This window comes from Asterias amurensis, chromosome 6 (genome assembly GCF_032118995.1).
Source record: "Asterias amurensis chromosome 6, ASM3211899v1".
NCBI classification, from domain to species: domain Eukaryota; kingdom Metazoa; phylum Echinodermata; class Asteroidea; order Forcipulatida; family Asteriidae; genus Asterias; species Asterias amurensis.
In genome coordinates, this window is record NC_092653.1 from 5,839,882 (window position 1) to 5,867,561 (window position 27,680).

Below are 27,680 nucleotides of genomic sequence, written 5' to 3' on the forward strand. Positions count from 1 at the left end.
GTATAGCGCGTTGCGTTCGCGCAGCCTTCTAGTAAAAATAAGACATATCATGTGACACACTCATACCAATTGTGACAAACCAATTAAAAGGCAGAATATTTGTAAGAGGGTGTTATAAGTATAAATCCATCCTTGCTTACCGGTCGTTCTGGTTTGTGTGGTTCCATGAGATCGATCGGCTCTCCATCCTTCATGAGCATTACCTGTGAATCACCAAGCCAGGATATATGAAGTTTGTCAGGCTCAATGATCACAGCTACACCTGTTGTGCCACTCCCGAGACCCTGGTTTTAAATGGTATCAAAATCTAGGTTAGGTAAAGGGCTTAAATCCAGGCCAATTACAAACTATTATCAGGCATGATATTTAGTTCTTGGAAAAAGGAAAAGGAAAATTTTAAAAGTTAAAAAATCAAGAATCAGAAATCCTACTTACTTGTACGTTTGAAGAAAACCATGCCTGTATAATGTTTTTTTTCTTCTTCTTTTTAATCCTCTTTAAACAGATGCCAAGTTCGCATCCGGGCTATCTTATACTGCTTGTGTTTTACCCATACACTGATGTGTATGAAGAACGGTTTACTGTGACATCAAATTTGTTTCACACAAAGCATTCGCAGGAAGTATGAGCCGGGCTTAAAATGCCTGTGGATTTCTTTTCACAATTAACAAATATACAGTATTTAACACGGGTCACAGGGCTTAAATTTAACACTGGGCTTAAGGGCCCAATGCCAGTAGTTTTAGTGTCAGGCCAGTGGACTGGACAAGGCCGGCAGTCTTATGTTTTTTAATTGAATGCAAATCTGTTCAAGAATTAGGGGTGCTGCAGTATATTCTAGCAGCCCATCCAAATAATTGGGGGTGCTTTGTACATCACCTCTCTTACTCGCAAGCGACTGGGTTTAAAGGAACACGTCGCCTTGGATTGGTCGAGTTGGTCTTTGAAAAGCAATGGTAACCATTTGTTATAAAATGCATATGGCTGGAAAGATGTTGTAAAAGTAGAATACAATGATCCACACAAACATGCCTCGAAATTGCACGGTTTTCTTTTACCTCGTCGATTAACACGGTCGGTTATTTATGGGAGTCAAACCGTTACTCCCATAAATGGCCGATCGTCAAAGGAAAACCACGCGATTTCGAGGCAAATTTGTGTGGATCTTTGTATTCTACTTTTTAAAACATCTTTCCAACCATATGCATTTATAATAAGTTGTTACGCTTTTTATAGACCAACTCGTCCGTTCCAAGGCAACGTGTTCCTTTAAGCTCTAGCTGAGGTGTGTGCGTACCTTTAAAAACAACAAATCAAGGCCTTACCTCTCTGCGCGCCTTCCTTAGGAAGCCTTCGTCGGTGATGTGGAATGATTTTGCGAGTGCTTCGGAGGGGTCCTCTAGGAAGCAATCTTGCCTGACGGCGTTGCAGTGTAGATGCTGACAGGCATACATGGCCGCGTCGGTGCCGCCGTGCCCGTCGTAAACTGCGTAGAAGGACCTGGGCTTGTCATTCTGTGGAATCAGAAAGTGTACCAAAACAATGTCCAGATTAGAAGTTAGAATTATAATATAAATTGTTTTTTATCCTTACACTAAATGTGTATTAAGCAGTGTTTACTCAGTACTTTACAAATTCATAGAGAAATCACTCGGGTGGGATTCAAACCCATGATCTTTGTATCAGCTTCAGTAATGAAGACTTTAATTTCAGAAAATTGCCTTTTATATAGTCACCCAAACTCAAGCAGACAAACAACATTGGTTAGTCAAATATCGGTATCCGTACTATCTATGAGACCAAACAAATGAAATAACATACCTGTGACAGTTTAGTTTCAATCGGTCAGTGGAGACACAAGAAAATAGTGAACACAACCTCCTTTTTTCACAGTTTTCAAACATCAGGTTTTGGACTCGCAAGCTCAAAACTGTTTTACAATTTTCTAAAAAAATATAGCATACTATCTTTACACATACGTAAGTTATGTGCAAATCTGTGAACATTTATTTGTTCAACTTTACCAATGTCGCGCACATGCTTTAATGTTTTAGTTGCATGCCCGATTGAGAAATATTCAGGTCATGATTTTACAAATAGTTGCCATCTTGGCCAAAAAGGTGGGAACAAATTTCTTTAAAAAACAAAACTTGCTCCTTACCCCAAGATTAAAAAGCGTGTTAAGGTCTGGAATGATGACGTGTTTGTCTTCCATGCGTTTCCTCGTGTTCTTCACAGCGTACTGCGACACTGGATGAAGCTTGGTGGGGAGTGTAAGGTCCGGTAGCTCCGTCTTCCATCGTTCGCAGATATCGTTTATCGTCGTCCAAACCAACGGGAATATCTGGCCAGCATCAAATACTGTCAAATGGATTAAAAATAATAATAATAATATCAAAACTTAAAACGCCCACGTATCCACTGATAGGGTGATCAAGGCGCCTACAATAATACAATACAAAAAACCTTACAAAAAACATACAAATTTATGCGTGCAAAATGTTACAATGAATGAGAAAAGGCCTGCGACACCATATGAGTTTTAAGCTGAGATTTTAAAGTACTTTTAAAAGACACTGGACACTATTGGTAATTGTCAAAGACCAGTCTTCTCAATATATGCATAAAATAACAAACCTGTGAAAATTTGAACTCAATTGGTCGTCGAAGTTGCGAGATAATAATGAAAGAAAAAACACCCTTGTCACAAGTAGTTGTGTGCTTTCAGATGCTTGATTTTGGGACCTCAAAATCTAATTCTGAGGTCTCAAAATCAAATTCTTTCTCGAAAACTACGTTACTTCAGAGGGAGCCGTTTCTCTCACAATGATTCATACTACCAACAGCTCTCCATTGCTTGTTACTAAGTAAGTTTTTATGCTAACAATTATTTAGAGTAATTACCAATAGTGTCCAGCACCTTAAGGGAAGACTACGTAGATGTTTGAACATGCAGTGGTAACAAATTCCACAAACGAGGAGCAGCTGTAGTTAATGCACTGTCCCCCAACTTCTTTTGGAGATGAGTAAAGATATTTTGATAAAAGTGAAATGTGAAAGTAAGCCGTTGGCAATTTGTACTGCCTTTTTTCTAAGAAAACATTCATACAGTATGTGGATTTTAAATTATTTTTCACTTTAGATCCTTTTGATCATTAAAGAAATAGAATTGAAGTTAACAAACTTCTGAGCTGGTGAAATGCACTTTTGAATATTTATTAGCGTAGACTTTTAAAGCTTTTCATTTGTGAACCACGAAAAATGTCAGCAATAAAATAACAGTCAGAACTGCATTTTAGGTTAATTGTAATAAATAACTCTGGTCCAGTGAAAGTTTTGAACTACCTGTAAAAGACCTATTGTCTAGTGACCTATGGTCTCGTGACCTATGGTCTAGTGGAGATTTTCTTGGCGTTCGAGTCCTGCCATGTTATGTAAACGTACATTAGTGAAAGAGAAAGTAGAAAACTGTAACGGAGCATGTCATCCATGTAAAGTAGGTTTCAATTTCCATTAATTTCTCCACTGAGTAAACCCATTACAGAGAGAAAGTAGAAAACTGTAACGGAGCATGTCATCCACGTAAAGTAGGTTTCAATTTCCATTAATTTCTCCACTGAATAAACCCATTATTGAGATCCTATTCTTCCATGGCCTGATTTTCAATGACACAAACGTGTTTTTATAATCTAACATAAACGTGTTTTTATAATTTTGACAGATATCCTGTTTTAGAAGAAAAATATACAAAAACTTTGCACGGACAATGCACCAAATAAAGATTGTGGAAATGCAAAAGTGGTTGTACATGTATGGCTGATGGGAGGACATAATGTCAGGATCCCGAAAATGGGTTTCTTTTATACTGCCCTTTATCATTAGCTAATTGTTTTGTGCAATACCTTAAATGCCTTAACGAATAATACCTTGAAAGCTTCAATAACTTTTCCTAGATCTATACAACGTCATGTAGTGATTTAAAATCTTGATCCCCTCCTTTTTTATGACTTTTTGTTTCTTTTTCTATAAAAAAGGATACATTTTAATGATCTCATAATGTCAATGTATCGGATGGCCATTTTAGGCCCTGCTCCTTTTTTTTTTTTCTAAAGCAAGGCACTAAACATAACTTTTTAACTATTTGGCTAAGGTATTAATTAACAGATAACCCAGTGCTAGAATGGTGACGCCAATGCTGTACAAATCCACTAGAAGACAAGTCTTTAAGATACTCACATGTACATGTCATATCCTCCTCGTCCCCGTATCGTACCTCATCGTTCACTACAAAGGTGGATAGATCCTTAGCGAGAACCAGGTCTACCGTTGCCCTGGCGATGGCTGCTGCTAATACAGGCGGTGCTTTACTGTAAATGAAACACACAACAGAATGATTAGGAATACTGCTACACTGCTGTCAAGACAGGTTACTGGCAATTTAGAATCAGACAATTCCGACAGTTCCTACATGTATGTACTTCGGGCCGGACCTAAGTAATTAAATAAGCAGAATTATTGTACTTTTTGATTGCTTGCCTGGATGCAGCAATGTACAAAACGGTACATGCTTTTAACCCCAGTGCCCTGTATTAAATACAAGCAATACACTCAAATTTCAGCTTTTATTAAAAAAACAATTTTCTTGCACTGTTTGAATAACAATTCTACATGTAAAGTCAACCAGAAGAAATTATCATTCATACAGCGCCAAAATCAACAAACAAAATTCAACAGTCGATCCGAATTGTCAAGTCAAGGCTTACACAAATTTAAACGTTAAGTTTCTAAACTGTATTATGTGTCACAATATAGAGTGTGAACTTTCACATTAGTAAGTTACTGTGTGTTACATACATGTACGTACATACGTACGGAAATAGGACCAATAGACAGTGGAATCCTCCCCCAAAATAAATATTAATAAATAAACATCATAATTTTTTCTTTTTAACTGACACAAAAAAACCATATTACAAAAGGTGTACAGCTCATAATTTGAGGTGTGACACCTACACATAGTGTACATTTTCTGCATGTAGATGGTAACTTCATGCCTTTTTTATCCCCTAAAAAAAAAAGACATAATAAAATATGTATACAAATTCCTTTGAAATTGCAGGTGGCCCACAAGTTTGTTTATAAATAAGTGTACCATACTCAATACATCAGGTGCTGGGTTCAAAGTTCAACCGTATACATAATTCATGTATTATTACCACTACATGTCTAGTCTAACATGTGGATATATCCACAGGGCACCCTGCAATGTATTGTTATCCTTACTGTTAGTGTTCCTCCGTACTGTGTCCCCCTCCGCCCCATGTGGCATTGTCTCCATAGCAACTGTAAACAGAGACTGGCCCTAGACTTGTATCCTTAATAATTACAACAAACACATTCATGCAAGATTGATATGGATGAGTAACCATCAGGAATTTAATACTCTAAGCTCCGTTATTTTATTACCTTTTTCTTTCTTCCCCCTTGTTTAAATTTACAGCTGAGTTCAGTACATGAGGCCTCCAACTGAACTGCATGAAACCTGAACCCTCTGTTAAAGGAACGTTACAGAATTGGTAACAAACAAAAATCGTGAAGATCACAGATTCACATAAAACTTACACGGTCTAATGATGATGATAGTAGAAAACATCCCTTGAAATATTTCTGTCTGAAATTTCATATTTGATGAGAAATAAATAATCTAATTTCACATTTGGAGTTTATCGCTCAGTGCTCAGTGAGCGGTTTATTTATTTTTGTTTTGGCATCGATGCAATGCAAAATTTGTAATCAGTTTTTCACTATTCTCTCGTGACCCGGATGGCCGATCGATCTGCTAGCAAAACCAATTCTGTTCCTTTAAACAACTTGTTTCAGTTTTGATGCTGACACCACAGGCACTGTGTATCAGGAGTAATGTACGTACAATAGTGCTTGCCTTAAATTTCATCTTTAAGAGAGCAACCTTACGCTATATGTATGTATGTAGATTTATTTTGCAAAGGGGTCCTTCTGCATGCTCTATTGGAAAATCTTGAAGTCTAAAGGAAACTTTTAAAGGGGCACAAAGGCCAAAGACCAGGGCAACATCCGCCATGACCTCCTGGGCTATGACCTAGGTATGAGGCCATGATCTATAGATGTGAATGTAATTCCAGTCCTGATGTACGTAACAGTAGGTAGATCTATAGTTGTGATTTGCCAAACTATAGACTGTGATTGGCCAAAGTATAGTTGTGATTAACGGTCAAACTATAGTTGGGATTGGCCAAACTGTATTTGCGATCAACCTATAATTGCGATTGAACAAACTATTTTGATTCATGTACATGTAGGCCAAACTATAGTCGTGATCAGCCAAATCATGGCTAAACTACTGTTGGGATCTGTCAAACTATAGGCCTACAGCAAGTTTGCTCTACGTTTAAAGGAACACGTTGCCTTGGATTGGCTGAGTTGGTCTTCGAAAAGCATTTGTAACCGTTTGTTATAAAATGCAAATGGTTAGGTAGATACTAAAAGTAGACTATAATGATCCACACAACCATGCCTCGGAATTGCACGTTTTTTCCTTTTACGTCGCGAGAAAATACGGTCGGCCATTTATGGGAGTAAAAAATTTGACTCCCATAAATGGCCGACTGTGTTAGTCGACGATGTGAAAGGAAAACCATGCAATTTCGAGGCACATTTGTGTAAACCATTGTGTATTCTACTTTTTACTACATCTTTCTAACGATATGCATTTTATCAAAAATGGTAACAATCGCTTTTTATTGACCAACTTGTGCGATCCAAGGCAACGTGTTCCTTTAAATTACTCAAATAAAGTGGCAATTACTTAGACTGTTTCTACATAGTTTGGGCTGGGGCGCAATATTGGTATTCCCTTACCACCATCGGTAGGTACTTATAAATCATCAAGGACTGAACTTTTTCAGATTTGCAGATAACTTCTTGCTGTGTACATGTTCGTTTGTACATGTACCATTGATTTCAATTCATGTCAAAGAGCAATAGATAGGAAATTACAATGCACTACAAACATGACAAATGTAAATTATGTATTCCTTCAACCACAAAGGTGGAGTTATGCCACAGTAAACTTTATAACTTGGCAAGTTTTAACACACAACAGAGTAAAAAACAACTGTAGTACACAGTACAAGCATGTATACTTGATTATGTAGCTTTATTTGGGTACACCCAAGACTTTACAAGTATGGTGACAACAAGTTATCATTTTTTTTTTTAACTGATGTACAAAGCTCGTGCATTTTAAAGCCATTATACCCTTTCGGTACAGGAAAAGAAACAAAATTTCACAGATTTACAAATAACTTACAGGGTTTACAGAAGGTAATGGTGAAAGACTTCTCTTAAAATATTGTTCCATGAAATGCTTTACTTTTTGAGAAAACATTAAAACAATATAAATTCTCGTTAGCGAGAATTACGCATTTATTTTAAACACATGTCGTGACATGGCAAAACGCGCGGAAACAAGAATGGGTTTTCCTGTTATTTTCTCCCGACTCCGATGACAGATTGAACCTAAATTCTCACAGGTTTGTTATTTTATATATTAGTTGTGATACACGAAGTGTGGGACTTGGACAATACTGTTTACCGAAAGTGTATAATGGCTTTAAGTAATGGGTAATTTTTTACAATGAAAACAGTTAGTGTTACAAGTAGTACCCACTTGGAGACACACAGTGTAAAGTCGTCAAAAATCCTTCTCGGAAATGATATTCATGTACTGTCATTCAAGTAGGAGTTTTATCCAATTCAGTGAACGTACTCTGCTGCATAGAATAATTAGAGCGCCTGATGCAGCCCAAAACCAAAACCCCAGAAGAAATTACTCCCTGATGATCATCTTTTCAAACAGTGAGTCTTAAATGCGCTTGTTCTGTGAAATTTCCCTTAGTGCTGCTGGGTCGAGTTTCACAGAGCTAGCTGCTTTTAAAGAAGAGTAAAGCGAAAAACCAACAGCTCAATCACAACAGAACAAGACTGCAGTATGTCAGCCGAAATGCCATGTCAAACGCACCGTCTATGACTGGTTTCCCTGCCAGTATATGTATTTGCTTAGCAGAAGATTTAGCAGAATCAATTCTGCTTATTTTTAGCACCTCTATTAAGTATAATTTAAAAATTTAATTTGAGGTGAACACCCGTACACATTTATAAGATTATAAGCAAAACTGCCTAGCACCTCTACATGTACATAACATTAGGGCTAGGCCCTGCTGAAATTAAGTGTATGAGGCATTTCATTATCCTCCACCCTCCCCACAATAAACCCAGGGGAGGGTAGAAAAGAAAGAAGTAAGTAGGCAAAGGGCACACCTAACCCACACTCACTCACACAACTTAAAAAAGGTTCATTGCACCCGAGGCTCTCGACTAGTCTAGATATCGGCAGGGAAGATACGTTGTCATCTCAGGGCCAGGTTTTTGATCAAGGTGTGTACTACACACTGAACAATATGCAGATGCGATGCGGCCTCTTTTTAAAGGCAGTGGACACTATTGGTAATTCGACCTCAAAATAATTATAAGCATAAAACCTTACGTAACGAGTGATGGGAAGAGGTTGATAGAATAAAACATTGTGAGAAATGACTCCCTCTGAAGTAACGTAGTTTTCGAAAAAGAAGTAATTTTCATGAATTTGATTTCGTCTCGAAATCAAGCATCTGAAAGCACACGACAAGGGTGTTTTTTCTTTCATTATTATCTCGCAACTTCGACGACCAATTGAGCTCAAATTTCCACAGGTTTGTTATTTTTTGCATAGGTTAAGATACACCAAGTGAGAAGACTGCTCTTTGACAATTACCAAAAGTGTCCAGTGTCTTTACCTTTAAGTCTTCTTGAGACGATACGTGCCTGTGTATGTAAAGATGCATGGATAAATTCAGGTGTACTGAAAGAAATGCCATGCAGAAATTCATAGCACAGTAATTTTATGTAGAAGATGCTCGGGTTTGTTCTGTTGTTGAACCAAGAATCGAGAGAAATAACTGCTACGGGGGTGAACTGTACATTTGACCCTCAAACAGTTTATGCAATTCCGTGTGTCTTTTTGTCTTTCTACAATACTTTGCCCAAACCACACTTTGTTGTCTGTGCAGTTATACATGCATTGGGGAAAAATTGTAATCACACAAGACTTAAGGCTCGGTCACACAGGCCCCGATAACGAGAACGAAAATGATGACGATAAAAATGCAAGCCCTCGATTGGTTGAATGAGCGTGGACGTATTCTGCGTGGATCAATTCAACCAATCGCGAGCGTGCATTTATATCATTATCGTTTTCGTTCTCGTTATCGGGGCCTGTGTGACCGGGCCTTTAGTGAAATTACTGAGAGTTTACTATGTTTCGAACAACAATTGAGATATTTTTATAGTTCACTTTAAGCATGTCTGAAGGTTTCTCTTTGGGTTTTTCAAAACTGTTGGACATTCTCAACCAAAAGTTTGAAAGGGAGGATTAGCAATGTTTTACCAGTGAGGCAGAATTTCAGTGGTTTAGACCCCGACTGGTGGAAGTGCTATTAAGACGAGTGTTTACTTTTGGGTTTAAAAGCCCTACACGTGCTGTCCTTTTTAAATTTTCATATGTATCTAGGTGCCTAATGTTATTGTATAGATTTATTGTAATATATTATAGGGCCCTAAATGTATCTTATTAATAAATGAAAACTAATAATACAAATAAATGAAATATTTTTTTAAAATTATTTTTTAGTGTGTGTATCAGGCGTAATTTATGCGTTTTGTCACGCAATGCGCATAAAACATTGTGCATCTGAAGACGCTGTACTACATGACTTGGGAACCCTCCATTAACATGTGATGAATCTCGTTTGAACAGAAACAAATCATCTGAATTTGTCATTTCAAAACCACATGTACACTACCTTTCAGTTTCACTGTTTCATGTACAGTACTAAATTACGTGTGTACATGTGCATATCCACAATGTACCCGAAATCTGAATATAAATTATCACAATCTAGGATGGCCTACATGGTGTACAATGACATGCAATTTCCTGAAGGTCACAGAAGACATTTACTACCATCGCCCAGCCCCTTTTTACAGGGCTGTGTGCCTGAGCACACAAAGTTGCTGTGCACTGGAAAATCTTACTAAGAAGGAGAGGGTAGGTAGTCTAATTACAGAGGGGACAAGTGTACATTAACAAAGTAAACAGTATGTGTAGTACATGCCTGATACTTCACGTACAACTGCATGCAAAAGAGGCGGTTGCCTGTCCGTGGTCAATGCCTTGGTGCCCCCTTGAAATGTTCCAGTACAAATATTCACTTCCCCTAGGTGGGCCATTTTAATTTCCCCCAAGTGAAACTCACTTGCCTGAACAGGCTTACAACATGGAGGCCAATTTCATTTTGTTAATATAAAATATTATTTGCTAAATCACTAAATCACCCAACCACTATCATAATCAAAATAATGAACAAATTGTTTTATGTACCTGGGGTGGATTTCACAAAGGTAGTCCTTAACTGAGGACTTGTCCTAGGCAATGCCAAGAGATAGGACCAGTCCTAAGTTAGGACCAGTAACTCATCCTAACTTAGGACTGGTCCTATCTCTTAGTATTGCTTAGGACTAGTCCTAAGTTAGGACTAGTCCTAAGTTAGGACTACCTTTGTGAAATCCACCCCAGGGCTTGAAACACCCACTGAACCACTAGCAAGAACCGTTTTAGCACTGGCCCAACAAGTGGCCCTACAGCTGAACAAACCACGCAGTTTGGTATTCTTCCAAACACAGTCGTGAAGATTTCCTAGCGAGTGACTACTTGAATTTTTCATATATTAATCCAAATCTCATCCTAAAGGTTCAGCAATTTCTAAAAAGAAAGAAATATCACAAGTAAAAAAACACAGTGAAAGTCCACTGAAAATGTAGAGCAGAGCCGCATGACCTGTTGCCTAGTTTAGATTAATTTAAAATTCAAGTCGTGTAAATTATATAATGTACTGTGTATCGAGCCAATATGCAAAGATTTCTTGTCTATGTATATTATGCCAAAAAGATGGGAACAAAAAAGTCCATTCTTAACTCCAGTTTCCTTCCACCATGTTTTAAGTAAAGGCAAGGTCCATGGCAGTCAAGTACCTCTGTATCAAATCCCCAGAGATTTTCACCCTTCCTGTGGCGGGCATGGAGGGAAATTCCTCTGAAGCTTCAGCAGATAAAAAAATCTAACTTTAGACTAAAGTGCCTCCATGGACCCTCCTCCATCATGGAAAGACACAGGCTTTTAAGTATCAACCATGCAATCATGCACCACTGTACCAACCTCCTATTTATGGTAACACTTTTATCTCTTAAGCAACCACCCTGAGCCTGAGCCACCCCCCCCCCCAAGACGTTTTTCCAGGAATCCTATTTATGCTGCTCCCCCCCCCCCCTGGGAGAGTAGACTTTTAGCTTCTCATCAAACCATGCAGTGCTTTGTCATGGATGAAAGTGGACTATGATTGAGAGGGACCTTCACTTATAGCTCTATGATTTTATAATTCCCAGGTCAATGCTTCAAGATGGTAATGGATCGGGGCAATGATGGTGCTTGCCTCTACGCCCCCTTGGCTAAGCAGAAATGAGCAGGATACCAGTCACAAGTTTAACTAGTGACATGGTAAGCTGGTAGTGTAATTGTGTAAATGCTAAGCGCAGAAACTGGCAAATTGTCACTGATAATTTTATCACATTCACATAAGACTCATTTCAGTTGCAGACTATCGGAAATGACCCTTTGATTTGGGATTTTTCAAACACTAGTGTCCATCTAGATGTGGGTGAGGACTGCACACACCACACACAGTACAGTGTCTTCCAAATATTCATGTAGGCCTACAGGCCCCAAACCATGGTCAAGTGGATATTATCACTCAAGAAAGATTCAATTTCGAAGAGATTGCTTGAAGTGTCTGAGAAATGAAGCAAGCTATAATCAAATGTCTACATCGGCTGAACTACCCTTCCCCCTCGATGACACATTGATAATATTATGTTAGTCCATAGAATAACAATAAGGACTGTACGTGTATACTCAGAGCGCTTGGATACATGTGACAGAAACATTTTAAGGAAGATTTAACAAAAAACATACATTTGAGACCAATTTATGAGGAACCTCTACAAGTGCTTATTAAACATAAAGGGTGCTACGGCTTATTTAGCAGCCACTGCTACATGTACATGTAGAAAGACAAAGTGCAAACCCTCTTACTTAGCGAAAATTGTTACTTGGTTCTTAAACGTGCATTAGACAACATATAGGACCTACATAGTACAGCTTTATTTGTTTTGCTTTTGAAGGAACATGTTGCCTTGGATTGGTCGAGTTGGTCTTTGAAAAGCGTTAGTAACCGTTTGTTATAAAAAACATCCAACAAATAGAAAGATGTTTTAAAAGTATAATACAATGATCCACACAAATTTGCCTCGAAATTGTGTTGTTTTCCTTTTACTTTGCCTATTAACATGGTCAGCCATTTATGGGAGTCAAAAATAAATGGTTGACTGTGTTAGTCGGCAAGGTAAAAGGAAAACCACGAATTTCGAGTGATACTTGTATGGATCATTGTATTCTACTTTGAAAATATCTTTCTAATCATGCATTTTATAACAAATGGTTACAAATGCTTTTCAAAGACCAACTCGACTGATCCAAGGCAACGTGTTCCTTTAAGGACACAGATCAAGACTAGGAGTCGAACCAACACTCTGCTGATCAGAAAAGCTAATCCCCATGGTCAAGTGAAAGTGTATCTCAATAAACTGATCCTGAACGATCTCTCTTTCAAATCTGCACACAGAAACGCATGACACATTTTCTTAGAACCACTGAGGTAGACTTGGATGAAATTTCAGAAGTGGAATTAAAGTCTTTCATTTTCTATAGCACAATGTAGCAGGCCAGGCTGGGGTGGATTTCACCATCACAAAGAGTTAAGACTACCCTTATCTCGAGTAAGGACGAGTAATAACTTAGGACTTGACACTATTGGTAATTGTCAAAGCCCAGTTTTCTCACTTGGTGTATCTCAACATCTCAACACCAAAAAAAAAGAACAGCAGATGGGCAGCTGTTGGTGATGAACACATTTTTAGTATAATCAGATAACGGGACATCATAAATGATTTACAAATTTAAAATTAATGTTTGTAGTTTTTTTCAAAAGCCTGGATTGTCAGCGCCCCCAGAGCAAGACGTCAAGCTGTATGCGTTAATTCAATTCATCAAGCATGAAATGCTGTACCCTTAGGAAAGGTTTCTTCCCTATAAATTGATTATCTCTAACGACCTTACTTTCAGGGGTTATTGGCTTTAAGATCCCTGAATTATACCCAAACACTGAAAAGGTTTTCAATCTTTGAGAAAGTGAGATGCGTGTACTTTTTAACAGAGATCGATGATACTACTGTCGTTTTAAAGACAGTGGACACTATTGGTAATTGTCAGAGACCAGTCTTCTCACTTGGTGTATCTCAACATATACATAAAATAACCAAGCTCAATCGGTCGTCGAAGTTGCGAGATAATAATGAAAGAAAAAATACCCTTGTCACACGAAGTTGTGTGCTTTCATATGCTTGATTTTGAGACCTCAAATTCTAAACTTGAGGTCTCGAAATCAAATTCGTGGAAAATTACTTCTTTATCGAACTTCAGAGGGAGCCGTTTCTCACAGTGTTTTTTACCATCAACCTCTCCCCATTACTCGTCACCAAGTATGGTTTTATGCTAATAATTATTTTGACTAATGACCAATAGTGTCTACTGCCTTTAAAAGGAAATTTACATAAAACTTGTACCGTAAATCTTTCTTTTTTTGGAAGAGTACATATATGTCCTGATACTTGGTCATTGCCTTGGTGCCCTATGCTCGACAGTAGAAATTAACAATTTCCTCATATGGTGTCCATTACCAAGGAGAAAGCGCCTTGGTGCCCTTGCCCTTTCAAAAAAGAAGCTTACACTACCAGCCTGCATGTATGCGGTGCGAATTTGGGTTAAAAATTCCACAAACTACAGGGTTTGTATGTCTACGCTCAAAGTGTTTACTTGGCCAGTATTTATGTTCATAAGACCAGAATCTTCACGAATCACGAGAAAGAGCTTTAACGTGTAAATTGTATTTATTTGAACAAGCACAATGAGAAGATTGATCTTATTTGTCCTGATTAGTATTGTTGATACTAAGCTTGGGCGATATCGATATATTTTATTCGCGATATATTGCCGACAATAAATCGCGATATTCGATATAATCACGATTAATTAAATTTGACATCATCAGTCTTCAAACTCCAAGTGAAAGTTGTAGAAGAGACAGTCATAGCATAAGAGAAGTGTTCTGATGACCTATTCTTCTGGTTTTACTCCAAACCTATGGGGTGCAAGATGTCTCAGCCAGGAAATACATTGTGATATCGCGATATATCGCGATATATCGATATTTCGATTCAAACCAAATCGATCCGATATCGAAATCGTTTCCAAATTAATATCGCGATATTCGATAATATTGTGATATCGCCCAAGCTTAGTTGATACTCAATGGAATTTACAAGACTCAAAGTCAACCTTTGAATGTCATTTCTTTCTTAATGTTCTTGTAAAGATATTACATTAATTGCAAAATACAAGACTGCTGGACTTATCCAGTCATGAGTTTACTGGCCTGGTGGGCTAAAATTACTGACCGTTGGCCTGCGGTTCAGTGTAAACTTCAAGCCCTGAGTTTAAATCAAAATCCACCAGTCTTCTTATCACCTGTAGCGGATTTCGCGAAACGCAAAACTTAATCCTATCTCAAATTAAGAGGAGTCACTCGTCCCAACTTAGGATGGGTTCAATGCGTCCTAACGTCTACGGATACGGAACTTAACTTGTACTTTAGTCCTAAGATTTACCCTAAGTTAGGATGAGTTTGGTGAAATCGACGGCTGACACCATCATCACAACAATCTTGGTTGCGCCATTTTGGCTATCATTTTCCCCATGTGTTAAATTGTGTGGTGCGCATTTTAGTAAAAGCATAAATTTTATGTGAGTAAAGTAACTTCACATACAATAGACCTTGTGCATTGTTGTCAAGCTGACATCTTAGAGGTAATCCAATGATGAAACAATGGAAAACGCGCAGACTTTTACACACGTCTGTCGCACAGGATTAGCCAATTAGCAACCTCCATTTGACCTCTAGAGGAGGCCGCCCAATGACGTCATGCGTTATAAGGTCTGTACATTGTATAGAACTCTCCAAATGGCAGACTGTGATCACTTACAGTAAGAAGTCAGCACATTGTAGCATGCTTAACTGTAAGACCTGCTGTGGCCTAGGTTTTTTTTTCTTCTTCAAATTAGTAGAGACATATGTGGCCTTTGTTTACAATAAGTGCGAGCCACACTTATTGTTAACAACCTTGTACATTCTTTGGCTGTTATGGCAGGCAAGATATTGTCATAATTTCCACATGAATCCAATAGTTATGAAAAGCTGGACAAGTTTTGAGATGTGCCCCTTTTCATCATATCAAAAGTTGATTAGACATTGTGCAATCTCCATGAAATATCAGATTTTATGTTTTATTCCATTGAGCCGTGTTTAAATCGTGCCTGCAGGAAGTCCAGGCTTGGTGGCTCTTTTGTAAACATGTGATGTCACAGGTCACAGGCTGAAAAAATAATAAGTTTGTTTAACCGAACAGTTTACTTGTATTCAGTAATTCATGTTCGTTTAATTCTTATATGCAGGTATACACGTACACATAGTCTCAAACTACATGAGGATGAGAAAAGACCACATCTAAAGGAACATAAACTAACAAGCAATGACCATTATAATACACTATACATGAACATGTACTCTGTACATAAACATGTAGCACCTCGTAAACCCTTATAAGGTGCTAAATAATTGGTTCTCAGAATTCATCACTGCAATAACCTATCTTTCTGAAAGTTTGTATACTCAGCGCCTTGAGTACCTTGTTTGGTAGATACATGCGCTATATAAGACTTCGATATTATTATTATTATTATTCAGTACATGACAATGTACATTATGTGATACATACATGAACACAAGGGTGTCCTAGCTCTATATGCACAGCTCAGTATGCATTTATAAAGTGTAATATGTACAGTGTACACACACTTACAACAAGTGATCTAATGATGAGCTAAATCAAGCAGGCCTATCATCTATCATCTACCTCCACTACATTTTGAAGCCTTGTCACAGATACTCATCAGTTGTAATTACATCTCTATGGTTATAATCAGCATTGATACCAATTACAATTGATTGTGTTTTAACAATACACCTGTCCCTCAGTTTAATGTACACTGTCCTCGGATCGAGGACAAGGCCTACATGTACGTATCTCTCATGGTTCAATAAGATGATTTAGAAGATGTACGTAGCCTGGCAGTGGCCAGCCTTACAAACATTCATCTCCTATGCATCAATCCAACCCCCCCCCCAGCCCCTCTACTAAAATTGTATTAACTGCACTTCTAGGTCACCCTATTACTATTGATTCCCCTATCTCCCCCACTATGGTGGCCTTGAAGGGACATCACACATCACAAATATCTTTGCAAGTAATATCTTTGCAAACATCTTCGTAAAAAATGATGCAAAGATATTTGCGATGTCCCTTCATGGCCACCACGGCCCACAAACATGTGTCTTACAAGTAGCAGGCCCTTTTTAAAGGCACTGGACACTATTGGTAATGACTCAAAATATAAACTGTTAGCATGAAAACTTTCTTGGCCATGAGCAACGGAGAGCCATTGATGTTATAAAATATTGTAAGAAATGGCTCCCTCTGAAGTTACATAGTTTTTGAGAAAGAGGTAATTTCTCACAAAAGTATTAAGACTTCAGGCCTGAAGCCTTTTGTTAGGTATCTGAAAGCACACAAAACTTGTGCAACAAGGGTGTTTTTTTCTTTCATGGCCAATTAGGTAAAAATTACCAAAAGTGTCCAGTGCCTTTAAGACAAATTGATCGTTTGTATTATACATAAATACTTCCCCTCAAGACACCGCCCACCCCCCCCTTCAGAATACAAGGTCCCGATGAATCAAGTTCTGAATCTAACTTTTGAACTGTGCGGCAGCGCATAAATCAACGTTTTTTAATATCATGCTGTCAGCATCGTGGTCATGTTCCCTACAGTCAAACCAGCAACAGTATACAGATCATTGGATATAACAGGTGCCAGACTATTTATTCCCATCCAACCTTATTTTAAATACGCTCTGGAATGGGAGACAGATGTTTTGCTTTTTTCATTATCTTTTTATATTTTATTTGTTTATTTATTTATTAGTTATTATTTTTAATGACGGTCATCATTATACACAGAAACTTCATTAAAAAAGACAAGTTAATCAAATTTTGACATCACAGCCCTATTTTCGCGGCCAATGTTTTGCAAGAGTTGAACACATTTCAACTGTTGGCCAGTTATTTGATGAGCTCCATGGGGGAAAACAAACTGAAAAGAACTCAAAAGACATGTCTTTCTTTATGCAGCATTGGATGGCCAGTAGTGGACAATCCGTTTAATTAAATTTGTAATGAAATACGACTGGCGTAGTGTCATGTTAATCATGATTCGATTCACCGTCTTCTGGACATCTACCATGGGAAAACTTGTTTACGTATTAATTAAGTTTACTTCTCAGTATGTACACATTTTTCAGAGTAATTCTTACAAAGAATAGTTGAAGGTCCCATTCATAATTCCTGCGAATGCGAAGCCAATTTTTAGCACAGAACAGTTTGCCATGGGAGGGCTGTGCAGAACTGTTACACATCATTTTTGCTTCACATTTGCATTTTGGCAGGAAGTATCAACCAGGCTTTAGAACTCATGGGGGGGGGGAGGGGTTGAGGGTGGAAATCAGATTCCTATGCCTAAATCATGTTCACAGACTTTCAGAAGCTTAAATCATCAATATTAAGTTCCTATACATGTACATGTAATGCACTTTATCTTCAGGCATCTTGCTTCTCAGTTTAAAGGGTTTGGAAACTTTTTGTATGACACAAAACAAAAACAATATGCCGCAATGCACATGAGGAGTTGAAAATTTGTTTTGACTAGAGCCAAAGTAGCAACTATTTCAGTCGAATAGTAAATTTCACTCGTGGCCAAGGCTTAGTCTTAATCATGTTCCACTTCAAGCTTCATTGTATTCCGAGGGTCCACTATTGTCCACTTCCCACTAGACGTCATCAATCAACATGTTGTTTGCTCACAGTGCGGTGAGTTTGACCCCGCCAAAGATGCCACCTACTTCTCGGTCGTTTGTCAAAACGCATTCATTATCTGCTCTGACATTCAATTTCATCCTCAATAACGCTATTTGTCAAGCTTTTCAGTCGGTAAGAATATGTGTTCGGGTGAACTTCCTACGCACGCACAGGCATGAAAACAGTGAATGGAAATTTAATAATGAACTTTTGTATTATGGTTTTTTGTTCTTAAAATGAAAACCGTACAATTGAGGTTGTAGAATGTAAAGTATTTTTTTTTTTATGAAAAGCTTTTTTTACAGTGCATCATACTAAATTTCACAATCATGTACTGTAGGCCTATACATGTACATTGTGTTTTGTACACGTACACCAACATGTATACACTACACGTAATTCAATGAATCTACTCCCCGCACTGCTTAATCATTGACTTCACAACCAAAACATTATATTACTTTATGAAAGACCTCATTACAAACTTTGATAAAAATTAACAAAAACTAATGTTGTTTAAAAAGGAATGTCAAAAATAAATGTCTGCCCAGTACATGAACATGTATCCTCATAATTGACATATTGCGTACAGTTTTTGTACAAAATGCACTCTGCACGATTTAACAAAGCACTAGTTAGTCTTAAAAAAGATGGGTTGTCAATATCACCATGGTGATTTGTATTGTGACATCATACTTTACTTGGCAACTAAGATTGATAAACATCTTAAGATCAATCTTTGCTCTTTGTGAAAATCAAGCTGTGCTTAAATGTACATACCTTGGTGAGAGGCGAGCGCTTTACGCTCACGCCAGAACCATGTCACCCATGTACTATTGTTTGTTCGATGCAGTTCTAAATGATGACTGTTGTGAAATCCTAAGTGAATATCTCTCTCAAAAGAAAACAAAATCAATCATTTTGACACAACTCTCCTACAAGCTCTTATACTTGATATGGCAACATTTTAAAATGTTAATGTACATGTACGATGAACTGTGCATCCAGAGATAACAATTAAATAAGAACACATTTCAAAAGATTTAATTTTTTTAAGTTGATTGCAATCAGCAGTCACATCACGCTTTTTTGGAACAGGAAAACACTGCATACAGTTTAGGCAAATGCACTCTCATATAACAAAGTACAATGTTACCCACAGGAAGTAATTCACAAAGAAATTCAGATCTTAGAACCTTATCAGGCCCAAAGCCATAAGCCTACCATGTCCTATCAATGTGTATAAATATACACATTCAATGTACAGAATCAAAGGCATTTAGCATCCAGTAATGGACCCTTCACATGAAATATGCTAATTACATCCACTTTGTATGCGTACAGACCCTGTTGGTTGGCAAACGCCATAGAGTTGTGCACTGAGCAGACGCGCAATCGCGTCTGCGTCACGCAGCAATTAGTCGCGTACAAAACAGCGCAAGTTCCCTCATTTTGCCAACCAAAACGTTAGTGCGCACGCGCTATGTGCAATTTACATATTTCATGGGAAGGGTCTATTACCAATGGTCTGCACTGAACACTGTAGGCCTACTCTTCCTTCTCGATGGCGAGCCTCTAAGTGTAATACGTAGATGTTCAGGCTAGAGAAATACCTACATTGTATCATAGGCATTGAAAGGTTGGACGGTCTTTACTCAGACTTTACAATCATCTCATCAATCATTGCTTTCAACTACTAGGGCTTCTTCCATTTTTATGCCCACAAATCTTTTTCATATGCTGCACCCTTTCGCAAAGTGTTCCTATAATATCCATATTCGCCAGGTGTTTTTTTTTACACAATGTTTTAAGTCTAGGTACATTTACTTGTAAAGAGAAATATTGCTCTAGTCTTTACGTAGATGAAATACAACTGCCGCCAAAATTGTGTCAAGTGATATTATTGGCTTGGATCTGGATCTGTACCAATCAAGAAAAGAAATATTGATCCCTAACCCACATTTGGATGTGGTGTGACCCACATACATTGCGTTTTGACCCACATACATGAATTAGTGAAAGCAATTTAATTAGTTAACAAAGAGCAAATTTAGGACAGCTGCTTTCGAAAAATGCACAAAGATATTAGCATCTAAAATAATAAATGTACAGAAAGGCTATGGTTCTCATGCTTAGTGCGTTTGCTTCTTGTGAGCAATAATTTTCTGTGTGACAACACTTTAAAGGGTTAACCACTTTTTGAACGCCACATAAAAACAATGTCCACAGTACATGGTTTGATGATAATGATGGTAGAAAACTTCCCTTAAAATAGTACTTTGCTGAGGTGCTGTATTTTTTTTATAAATGAGTAAAAACAATGTCACAAAAATAATTTCCCAGGAAGCGAACATTTATTTTAGCATGTGCAACGTATCTTAAAGTATGCAGAATTTTCCCCCTGGAAGTGCGCCGAGCTCAATCTTGCTTCCGCATCAAGAAAATCTACAGTTATTATATCATTTAAGACCCACGACCGACAACCGTCCCAGATCTGTACACAATGTACACTCAGTAGGTAAAACCAACACTAACTGTATTTGCACGCTATATCCTGCCAGGATTTAAACCAAATCTCACTCAAGCATGTACCCTGTTCTTGGCATTTATCTCCACCCTGGATATTCAGGGAAGTCTTAATTCCATTTATATCTGGGCCAGCAGATGTAATATGTCCATGTAATATCTGGGGTAACACATGTCAATAGTGAAGGCGTAATCACATTCATGATTAACAGGTTTTATAAGGGCCTATTTCTTCATTGTATACATGCATACATAATGTGTAAATTTACAGCAGAGGCTGAACATGTCAACCAAAGTGTGCAGGATGCAAGTTATAGAATATGTAAAAGAGAACCTTCAAATGTTTGACATGTGTGAAATTATTTTTGTATTTCCTCAAAATATGTAGATATAACATGTTAAATTTATCAGTTAATTCAGATCTCCTTTTCCAGCAAAATGGACTGATGTGTATTGCTATGCATTTATAAGCTACGATAAATCAGACAATGATGAATGAACTACAGGCTGATATCCCCCCCCCCCAATTTTTTTATATTTTAAATATAAATAAATGAAAAAAAAAATGTTTCTTAATTTTTATTTTTTTTAATTGAAGATTGAACCCTGCATGGCACAGTGAGACCATGATGTAGTTCACTTCATCGACTTGATTCACCGATTTTGCGCTCCATTTTGGGAAGCGACGTACATGCACACTTATCTTTACACGCAAGGTGACTTGTAAAAAGGCAGAGACCATGGATAGGCAGTACATGTGAAGTCATTGCAAAGGGTCAATACATGTAGCAATATTTGTCAATAATAATAATAATAATAACCAGTTTTTGTATAGCAATTTTCACACCCGAGGGCTTTTCAAAGCGCTTCCGGCGTTATTACCCCTGGTCACTGGGCCTTAAATAATTCCTTAAACCATCTCAGCTCCCTGGGGAGTATACAGCCTGTGTGACAATTGTATGCGCTACTCCGCTAAACCAATCACAAGAACCATCTCTGCCCTCAAAGGTACCCATTTACCCCTGGGTGGAGAGAAGCATTTATAGTTAAGTGTCTTGCTAAGGGACACAAGTGTCGCAACCGGGGTTCGAACCCACACTCTGCTGATCAGAAGCATTTGAGCTTGAGTCACATCCCCTGCACTGACGTTTGGCTTACTAATAATGACAGTGAACAGATATTCACTGCACATTCAAATGGCTTTTTCTTGTAAATCTTTGATGTGCAATTTTTTAATACATGTTTGTGTTTTTTCATGTTTGCTGGCAAATAAAATAAAATGAAATAAAATGGCCCACAGCTCTCTTATTCTAGGGACCATCTAGATCATATAACCTGTTAAGATTTGCAATAAATGGAAACATTAAATGCCACTCAAAACTTTCATTTTGCATCATTTGATGAGCTTTTGCCTTGACCTACCTGTAGTCTGTGTACATCAAGATTTCACTAATTGGTTTTATGATCGGACATTTTTATGGCTGTATTCTTGACAGTTTGCCGGACAAATTAATTTTGCTTCAATCATCAATTTGAGCTAGTACCCGAAAGATTGACAACAATTACAAGTACGTATCTCCACCATGCAAAACCTCATATTCTTTGATCCATGAACATGAAATCAATTTTCTCAACCATGCCAAGGCCATTTTCATTTTGCAAAGGGCACTTCCACTGAAAAATCTTAAAGTCAATTGGAAACTTTTGAAGGGGCACCAAGGCTTAGTAAGACTAGGGGCAACAGCATGGCCTGCATGTTATTTCAGGCCTGCTAAACACACAGTCAATGTACATAAAGTACGCATAGCCTCCTTAGCCTTCTTGTCCTAAACTTCCTTTTTGAAAGTGCATCGGGTACCAGTTGTACAATGATGGGAGGTTACCAGTGTCCCAAGACTTAATCTCCTAAGAAGGGGGGGAGTAAGTCTGCAGAGTTTAACAATGAGATTCACAGCTGCACTGAATGCCAGATGGCTCATTGACCCCCATCGCAGAGTGCAAGTTCATTAAGTAACACACCTATCAGTGATCAAGTTCAGGAAATGTGACACACAGGGCAAATGGTGTGAAAGAACTCCCAATGTGCTGCAGTGCCCAGCCACAATCTGATGCGTGACAGACTTTGCAGCTTTTGTTTCTGCTGTATAGGAACTACTGTCAGACATTCTGCCTTCACTTTTATGTAGACAATTGACCTTACTAGTCACTCATATGGTTTTATCCTGAGCTTACAAAGACCGTGCCATGTTGGATCTTTTGTCTCTTCGTTTTAGAGAGTTCACATGATTTAGTTTTGTCATAACATTTTTAAATTTCTACCACAATAGAACAAGTTTACTGACTTGCACAATACACAAGTTTACTGACTTGTGTATTGTGCAGAATACTAAATGGCAGAAAACCAATACACATTCAGCATACAATACTGGTTTTTAATACAGTACATAGTACATGTCATGTCTATTGGACGGGAGTTGATGTACATGATGTACTTGTAGCACTGAAAAGTGGTTCAACCCTTTCAGCGCCCTGCATCAAATATTAAAAGCTGTAACTTTTTTTAGAAATTGCAAAAAAAAACTTCAAGAAAATACTGACTGCAGTTTAGGCAGAGGAAGTTCAAAAGTGATGTCTACATCATGCATAATGTATTTTGGTCACAATTTGACCTTAACACAAAGGTCATTTTAAGGTCATTTAGCGTGTTGTAACCAAAATATTTTTGGGTTAAAAATAGGGACGATTAATTGGCTCTGCCAAAATTGGGCCGAGGACACTGCTAAGGTTAAGAAGTCAACGGTTTCATCATCTGCAAAATCAGATCACATTTGGGGAACAAAAAAACAAGCCTAGTCTAATTATGAATTGTGCTGTCTGGTGACTGCTGAATGTTGAGCATCAGTTTAGTCTTGTTAAAACAGATAAATAACTTCTTTCTTTACATTGTACCAGTTGTTTAGTGATCACTACACAATAATTCAAAATTTCCTTTTTAACAGATAAGCTGTAAAAATTTTCAACGTACACGCTCTACAAAATACACGCTCACATTGACAAAATTCACCTGATGCATCACATTAATCTTGGTTGCGCCATTTTGGAAGTCAATGTCCCTAGATACTTCATGTACAGTGTACAACGTATGTATTATACAGCCAGTGTGCACTTTTAAGGCAATGCAGTGTTTGCCATAATGTGCAGTTTGACTCCCTAAATGGTGAGGGGGCAGACAATAGCCTTGAGACCCTGTTACTCAATACACACTATTGTCTATTCAAGCTTTACTACAATCGCTGAGTGTGAACAGCGAACACCTAAATGCACTTCGAAGCAGAAACGCATCATGTACACATTTTGATGTACAGTAGTACCATCATACTATTTCATGGGTAGATTTCTAAGACATCATTCAAACTTTCCATTGTTATTAGCCTACAGGATTGTTGTTTTGACTGTAGGATTTTCCCAGTGAATGTAGTATGGATATTATTGCAACAAAGTATGTGTAAATTATGCAGTCCTGACCTAAAAAGTTTAATTAAGAACTTGTACTGTGTTCAACTTCATTCAAGTCTTTATTTTAAAATGTACTTCTTTGTTAAAGTATTAGGGTACTTTTTGTAACACAAAACACAACGACCACATATTTACAATAAACGTACACAGTTTGAAGATAATGATCTTCAAACCGTGTAAGATTAATGTAAATCTGTGGACATTGTGCTTTGAGTAGAGTACCCTACCCAAACCCTTTAAGAGGTTACCCTGATAATGTTAAACGGTAACTACATATTTACTTTTCACATAAAATATCACATTTCTCCAAGAATTAAAAATGAAACATCTCCTCCACCCAAGCTCCAAGGTCAGTGATGTGAAACCATGGAGCTATCCTTTTTATAGCTCCATGATCTAACTAGCCTAGGCGACAGTACTACTAGTGAAACGTTCTCAATTTGCTAGGAGATTCGGCGTCCTTTCTCTATGCTGTGTACGGAAGTGATGAACATGTAACTGTGTTTTAGTGCACCTATATTTAAACTGCTCTATCAAGGCTCAGGATTAATGGTTTACTCTACTGTTGCTAACTCGACTGTCACTGGCATTGTGATCAGATCAATAGGACTACTACCACCAAGAGTCTTGAACTCAGTAATTAAGCTCATTCTGTAATAACTCATTCAAGCACGAAAATCAACCCCTATTGTGTATGACTGTCAATCAAGAGAATCAAATTGATTGGTTGTCTGGCTGGGTCTCCCCTCCTCTATATATTTCCCACTTGTTCTTTGACTGCGCCTTTCTGACGCTGTCTATTTCTCATGTCAAAGACCAGTATTCTCACTTGGTGTACCCAAACATGCATTAAAAAAAAAAATTAAAAATCTGTGCCACAGATCTGTGACAATTTGCACTCAATTGGTTGTCGAAGTTGCAAGAGAATAATTGAAAGAAAAACACCCTTGTTGCACAAATTTGTGTGCTTTTGACACAGTGCCTAAAAAGGTGTTAGGTCTGAAATCTTTTAATATTTGAGTACTTGACCTCTTTGTCAAAAACATTGTGACTTCGGAGGGAGCCATTTCTGACAATGTTTTATACTATCAACAGCTCTCCGTTGCATGTTACCAAGTAAGTTTTAATGCTCACAATTATTTTGAGTAATAATGTCGAGCAGTGCATTAAAAAAGAATACAGACTAACATTAGGCAGTTTGGCAAGAGTGTAATCAAATTCCTCCAATTTCCTCTTCTTGTCTTGGCATGCCCGACCCTTTTGATTTCAGCAAGTGTTTATTAATATTGTCTGCCATCACGACTGTTTCATGACCAAGTTGTACACAACATAAAACAGCCGAAGAACTTTAGCAGTTCATCCTCGTCCAAAGAGTTGTTTTCATTAAGAGTGAAAATGGTTTGAGTTGCGACTTGTCGCGCTTACGACATGTTTGGTGAAATGGATTGTGGAACTCGTCGCAGCCACGACGTGTCTTAGGTCTGCGACGCATCGCAAACCCTACGATGCGTCGCTACTTGCGATGAGTTTCGTGAAATCGGGGGCAGGACCAACAAAGACCATGGCCTCTGTATAAATTCCAGGTCTGTTACGGTTTAGCTTGACTTTGAAAGAGTGCAGAATCAAGAGTCCTGCCTCTTTTTTATTTATTACTATTTTGTTTGGGAAAACAATTATTTTAAATAGAAAATCGTTACCCTTGATCCTCCCGATCTAGAGGCGTCAACAAACCACACGTTTTGTTTATTGGATGACCTTTTTTTAAAGGTTCCTATCCGGTAGGCCTAGCTATAATAATATAAAAAATATTAATAATGAATAGGCTATAGGCCCTACATATTAAATTAAAGTTCTCTAATTTAAATCTTACTTCACTTGGGTAGGCTATAAAATAAGCAGCAAAATAAGACACCTATGACATGAAAACCCTTTTTACTTATATCCACTCATGAATACAATCAATCTTTGTGTCTCTGATTAATAACTTGCTATGACATGAACATCCATACTACAACAGGTAAAGGCAATTCGGCTAGGACTAGGAGAAGACTGTGGTTAGTGTATTGTTTGTATCAAAACAAAAAGTTCAGAAGAAAAAAAGTTAAAAGTGCAAAATGTTGAAGCGTTGTTCATAAAATCCACATGAGATTGAACTATTCTAAGACCATGACTGACACAAAATATCAACAAGAAAATGAGTCATTTTAAAACGAGAGAAACTAGTAAGATGGAGAACTTACTTCTGCCCGACGAGGCAATTTGTTACCCATTCGAGGCACTCTCCTTCTATTTCTTCCTTCGTCAGCCGACAAGTCAGACTCGAAAATGGCAAATTATCCGTCCCGGCGTGAGTCGAGCTGAACTCCTCCAGAAACTTCTTGAAATTGGCCTCGTCTAGGTTGGGATCAGAACCCATTTTGTTGGTGACAAAACTCTGCAAACTGCAGAGTTTGTGTTAACGAAGAGGGGCAAATTTCCTACAAGTTGTGCAGTCACACGGCGATCTATGGAAAACGTTCGGAAAGACCGTACCATTACTTGTGTTACTGTGTACGGTCGGTCGTGTGTCTGTGTGTGGTACATGCACATAGTGTACATTACATTATAATGTACATAAGCGTCGGTCACGTACATGTAAATGATTGGGGTCAGATATGACGTCATTTCAGTACCTTGTTTGTGTACACATAATAATGCACAGCATAGTTACTGTCAAATCATCATGCCTGTCCACTGTAGGGACTATTTCAGAGTTAGAATTCAAATGTCAAGCACCTTTTTCTTATGTACAAGTTGCTCTAATGCAGAAGAGAAAGAGGAATTCAATTGGCTGGCGTTTTGAAAAAAGTCCTGCAACATCACATGATAAATTTGATGCTGTCAGTATCCCCTAGCGTCTTGTTAAAATCTTCAAGCACTACCAGTAACATTGATAGCAAAGTCCGATTGAAATAGTTTTTATTTCGTTCCCTAACAATAATGTCATGAGGGGAAATAATCCTGACACATAAATAATAATACTGACAGAATCTCCTGACACCGTTTCTCACAATGTTGTATATCATTATACTAAAGGAACACGTTGCCTTGGATCGGACGAGTTGGTAAAAACAAAAGCGTTTGTAACCGTTTTTTATAAAATGCATATGGTTGGAAAGATGTTTTAAAAGTAGAATACAATGATCCACACAAGTTTGCCTCGAAATTGCGTGGTTTTCCTTCTACTGTGCGAACTAACATGGTCGGCCATTTATGGGAGTCAAAATTTTGACCCCCATAAATGGCCGACGTGTTAGTCGACGA

At 37.9% G+C, this 27,680-nt stretch overlaps 1 protein-coding gene across 1 annotated transcript in view; it reads right to left on the bottom strand.

The window, feature by feature from the left end:
- LOC139938386 (protein phosphatase 1F-like) overlaps positions 1 to 26,928 on the bottom strand; it is a 29,865-nt gene extending 2,937 nt beyond the window's left edge. Inside the window, exons 1-5 of the mRNA XM_071933861.1 lie at positions 26,618 to 26,928; positions 4,237 to 4,367; positions 2,162 to 2,361; positions 1,326 to 1,514; positions 141 to 284 (exon numbers count right to left, since the gene is read on the bottom strand). Of these exons, the coding sequence (XP_071789962.1) occupies positions 141 to 284; positions 1,326 to 1,514; positions 2,162 to 2,361; positions 4,237 to 4,367; positions 26,618 to 26,793 (840 nt within the window). The 5' untranslated portion in view covers positions 26,794 to 26,928. The remainder of the gene's footprint in view (positions 1 to 140; positions 285 to 1,325; positions 1,515 to 2,161; positions 2,362 to 4,236; positions 4,368 to 26,617) is intronic.
- Between the last annotated feature and the right edge of the window lie 752 nt (positions 26,929 to 27,680).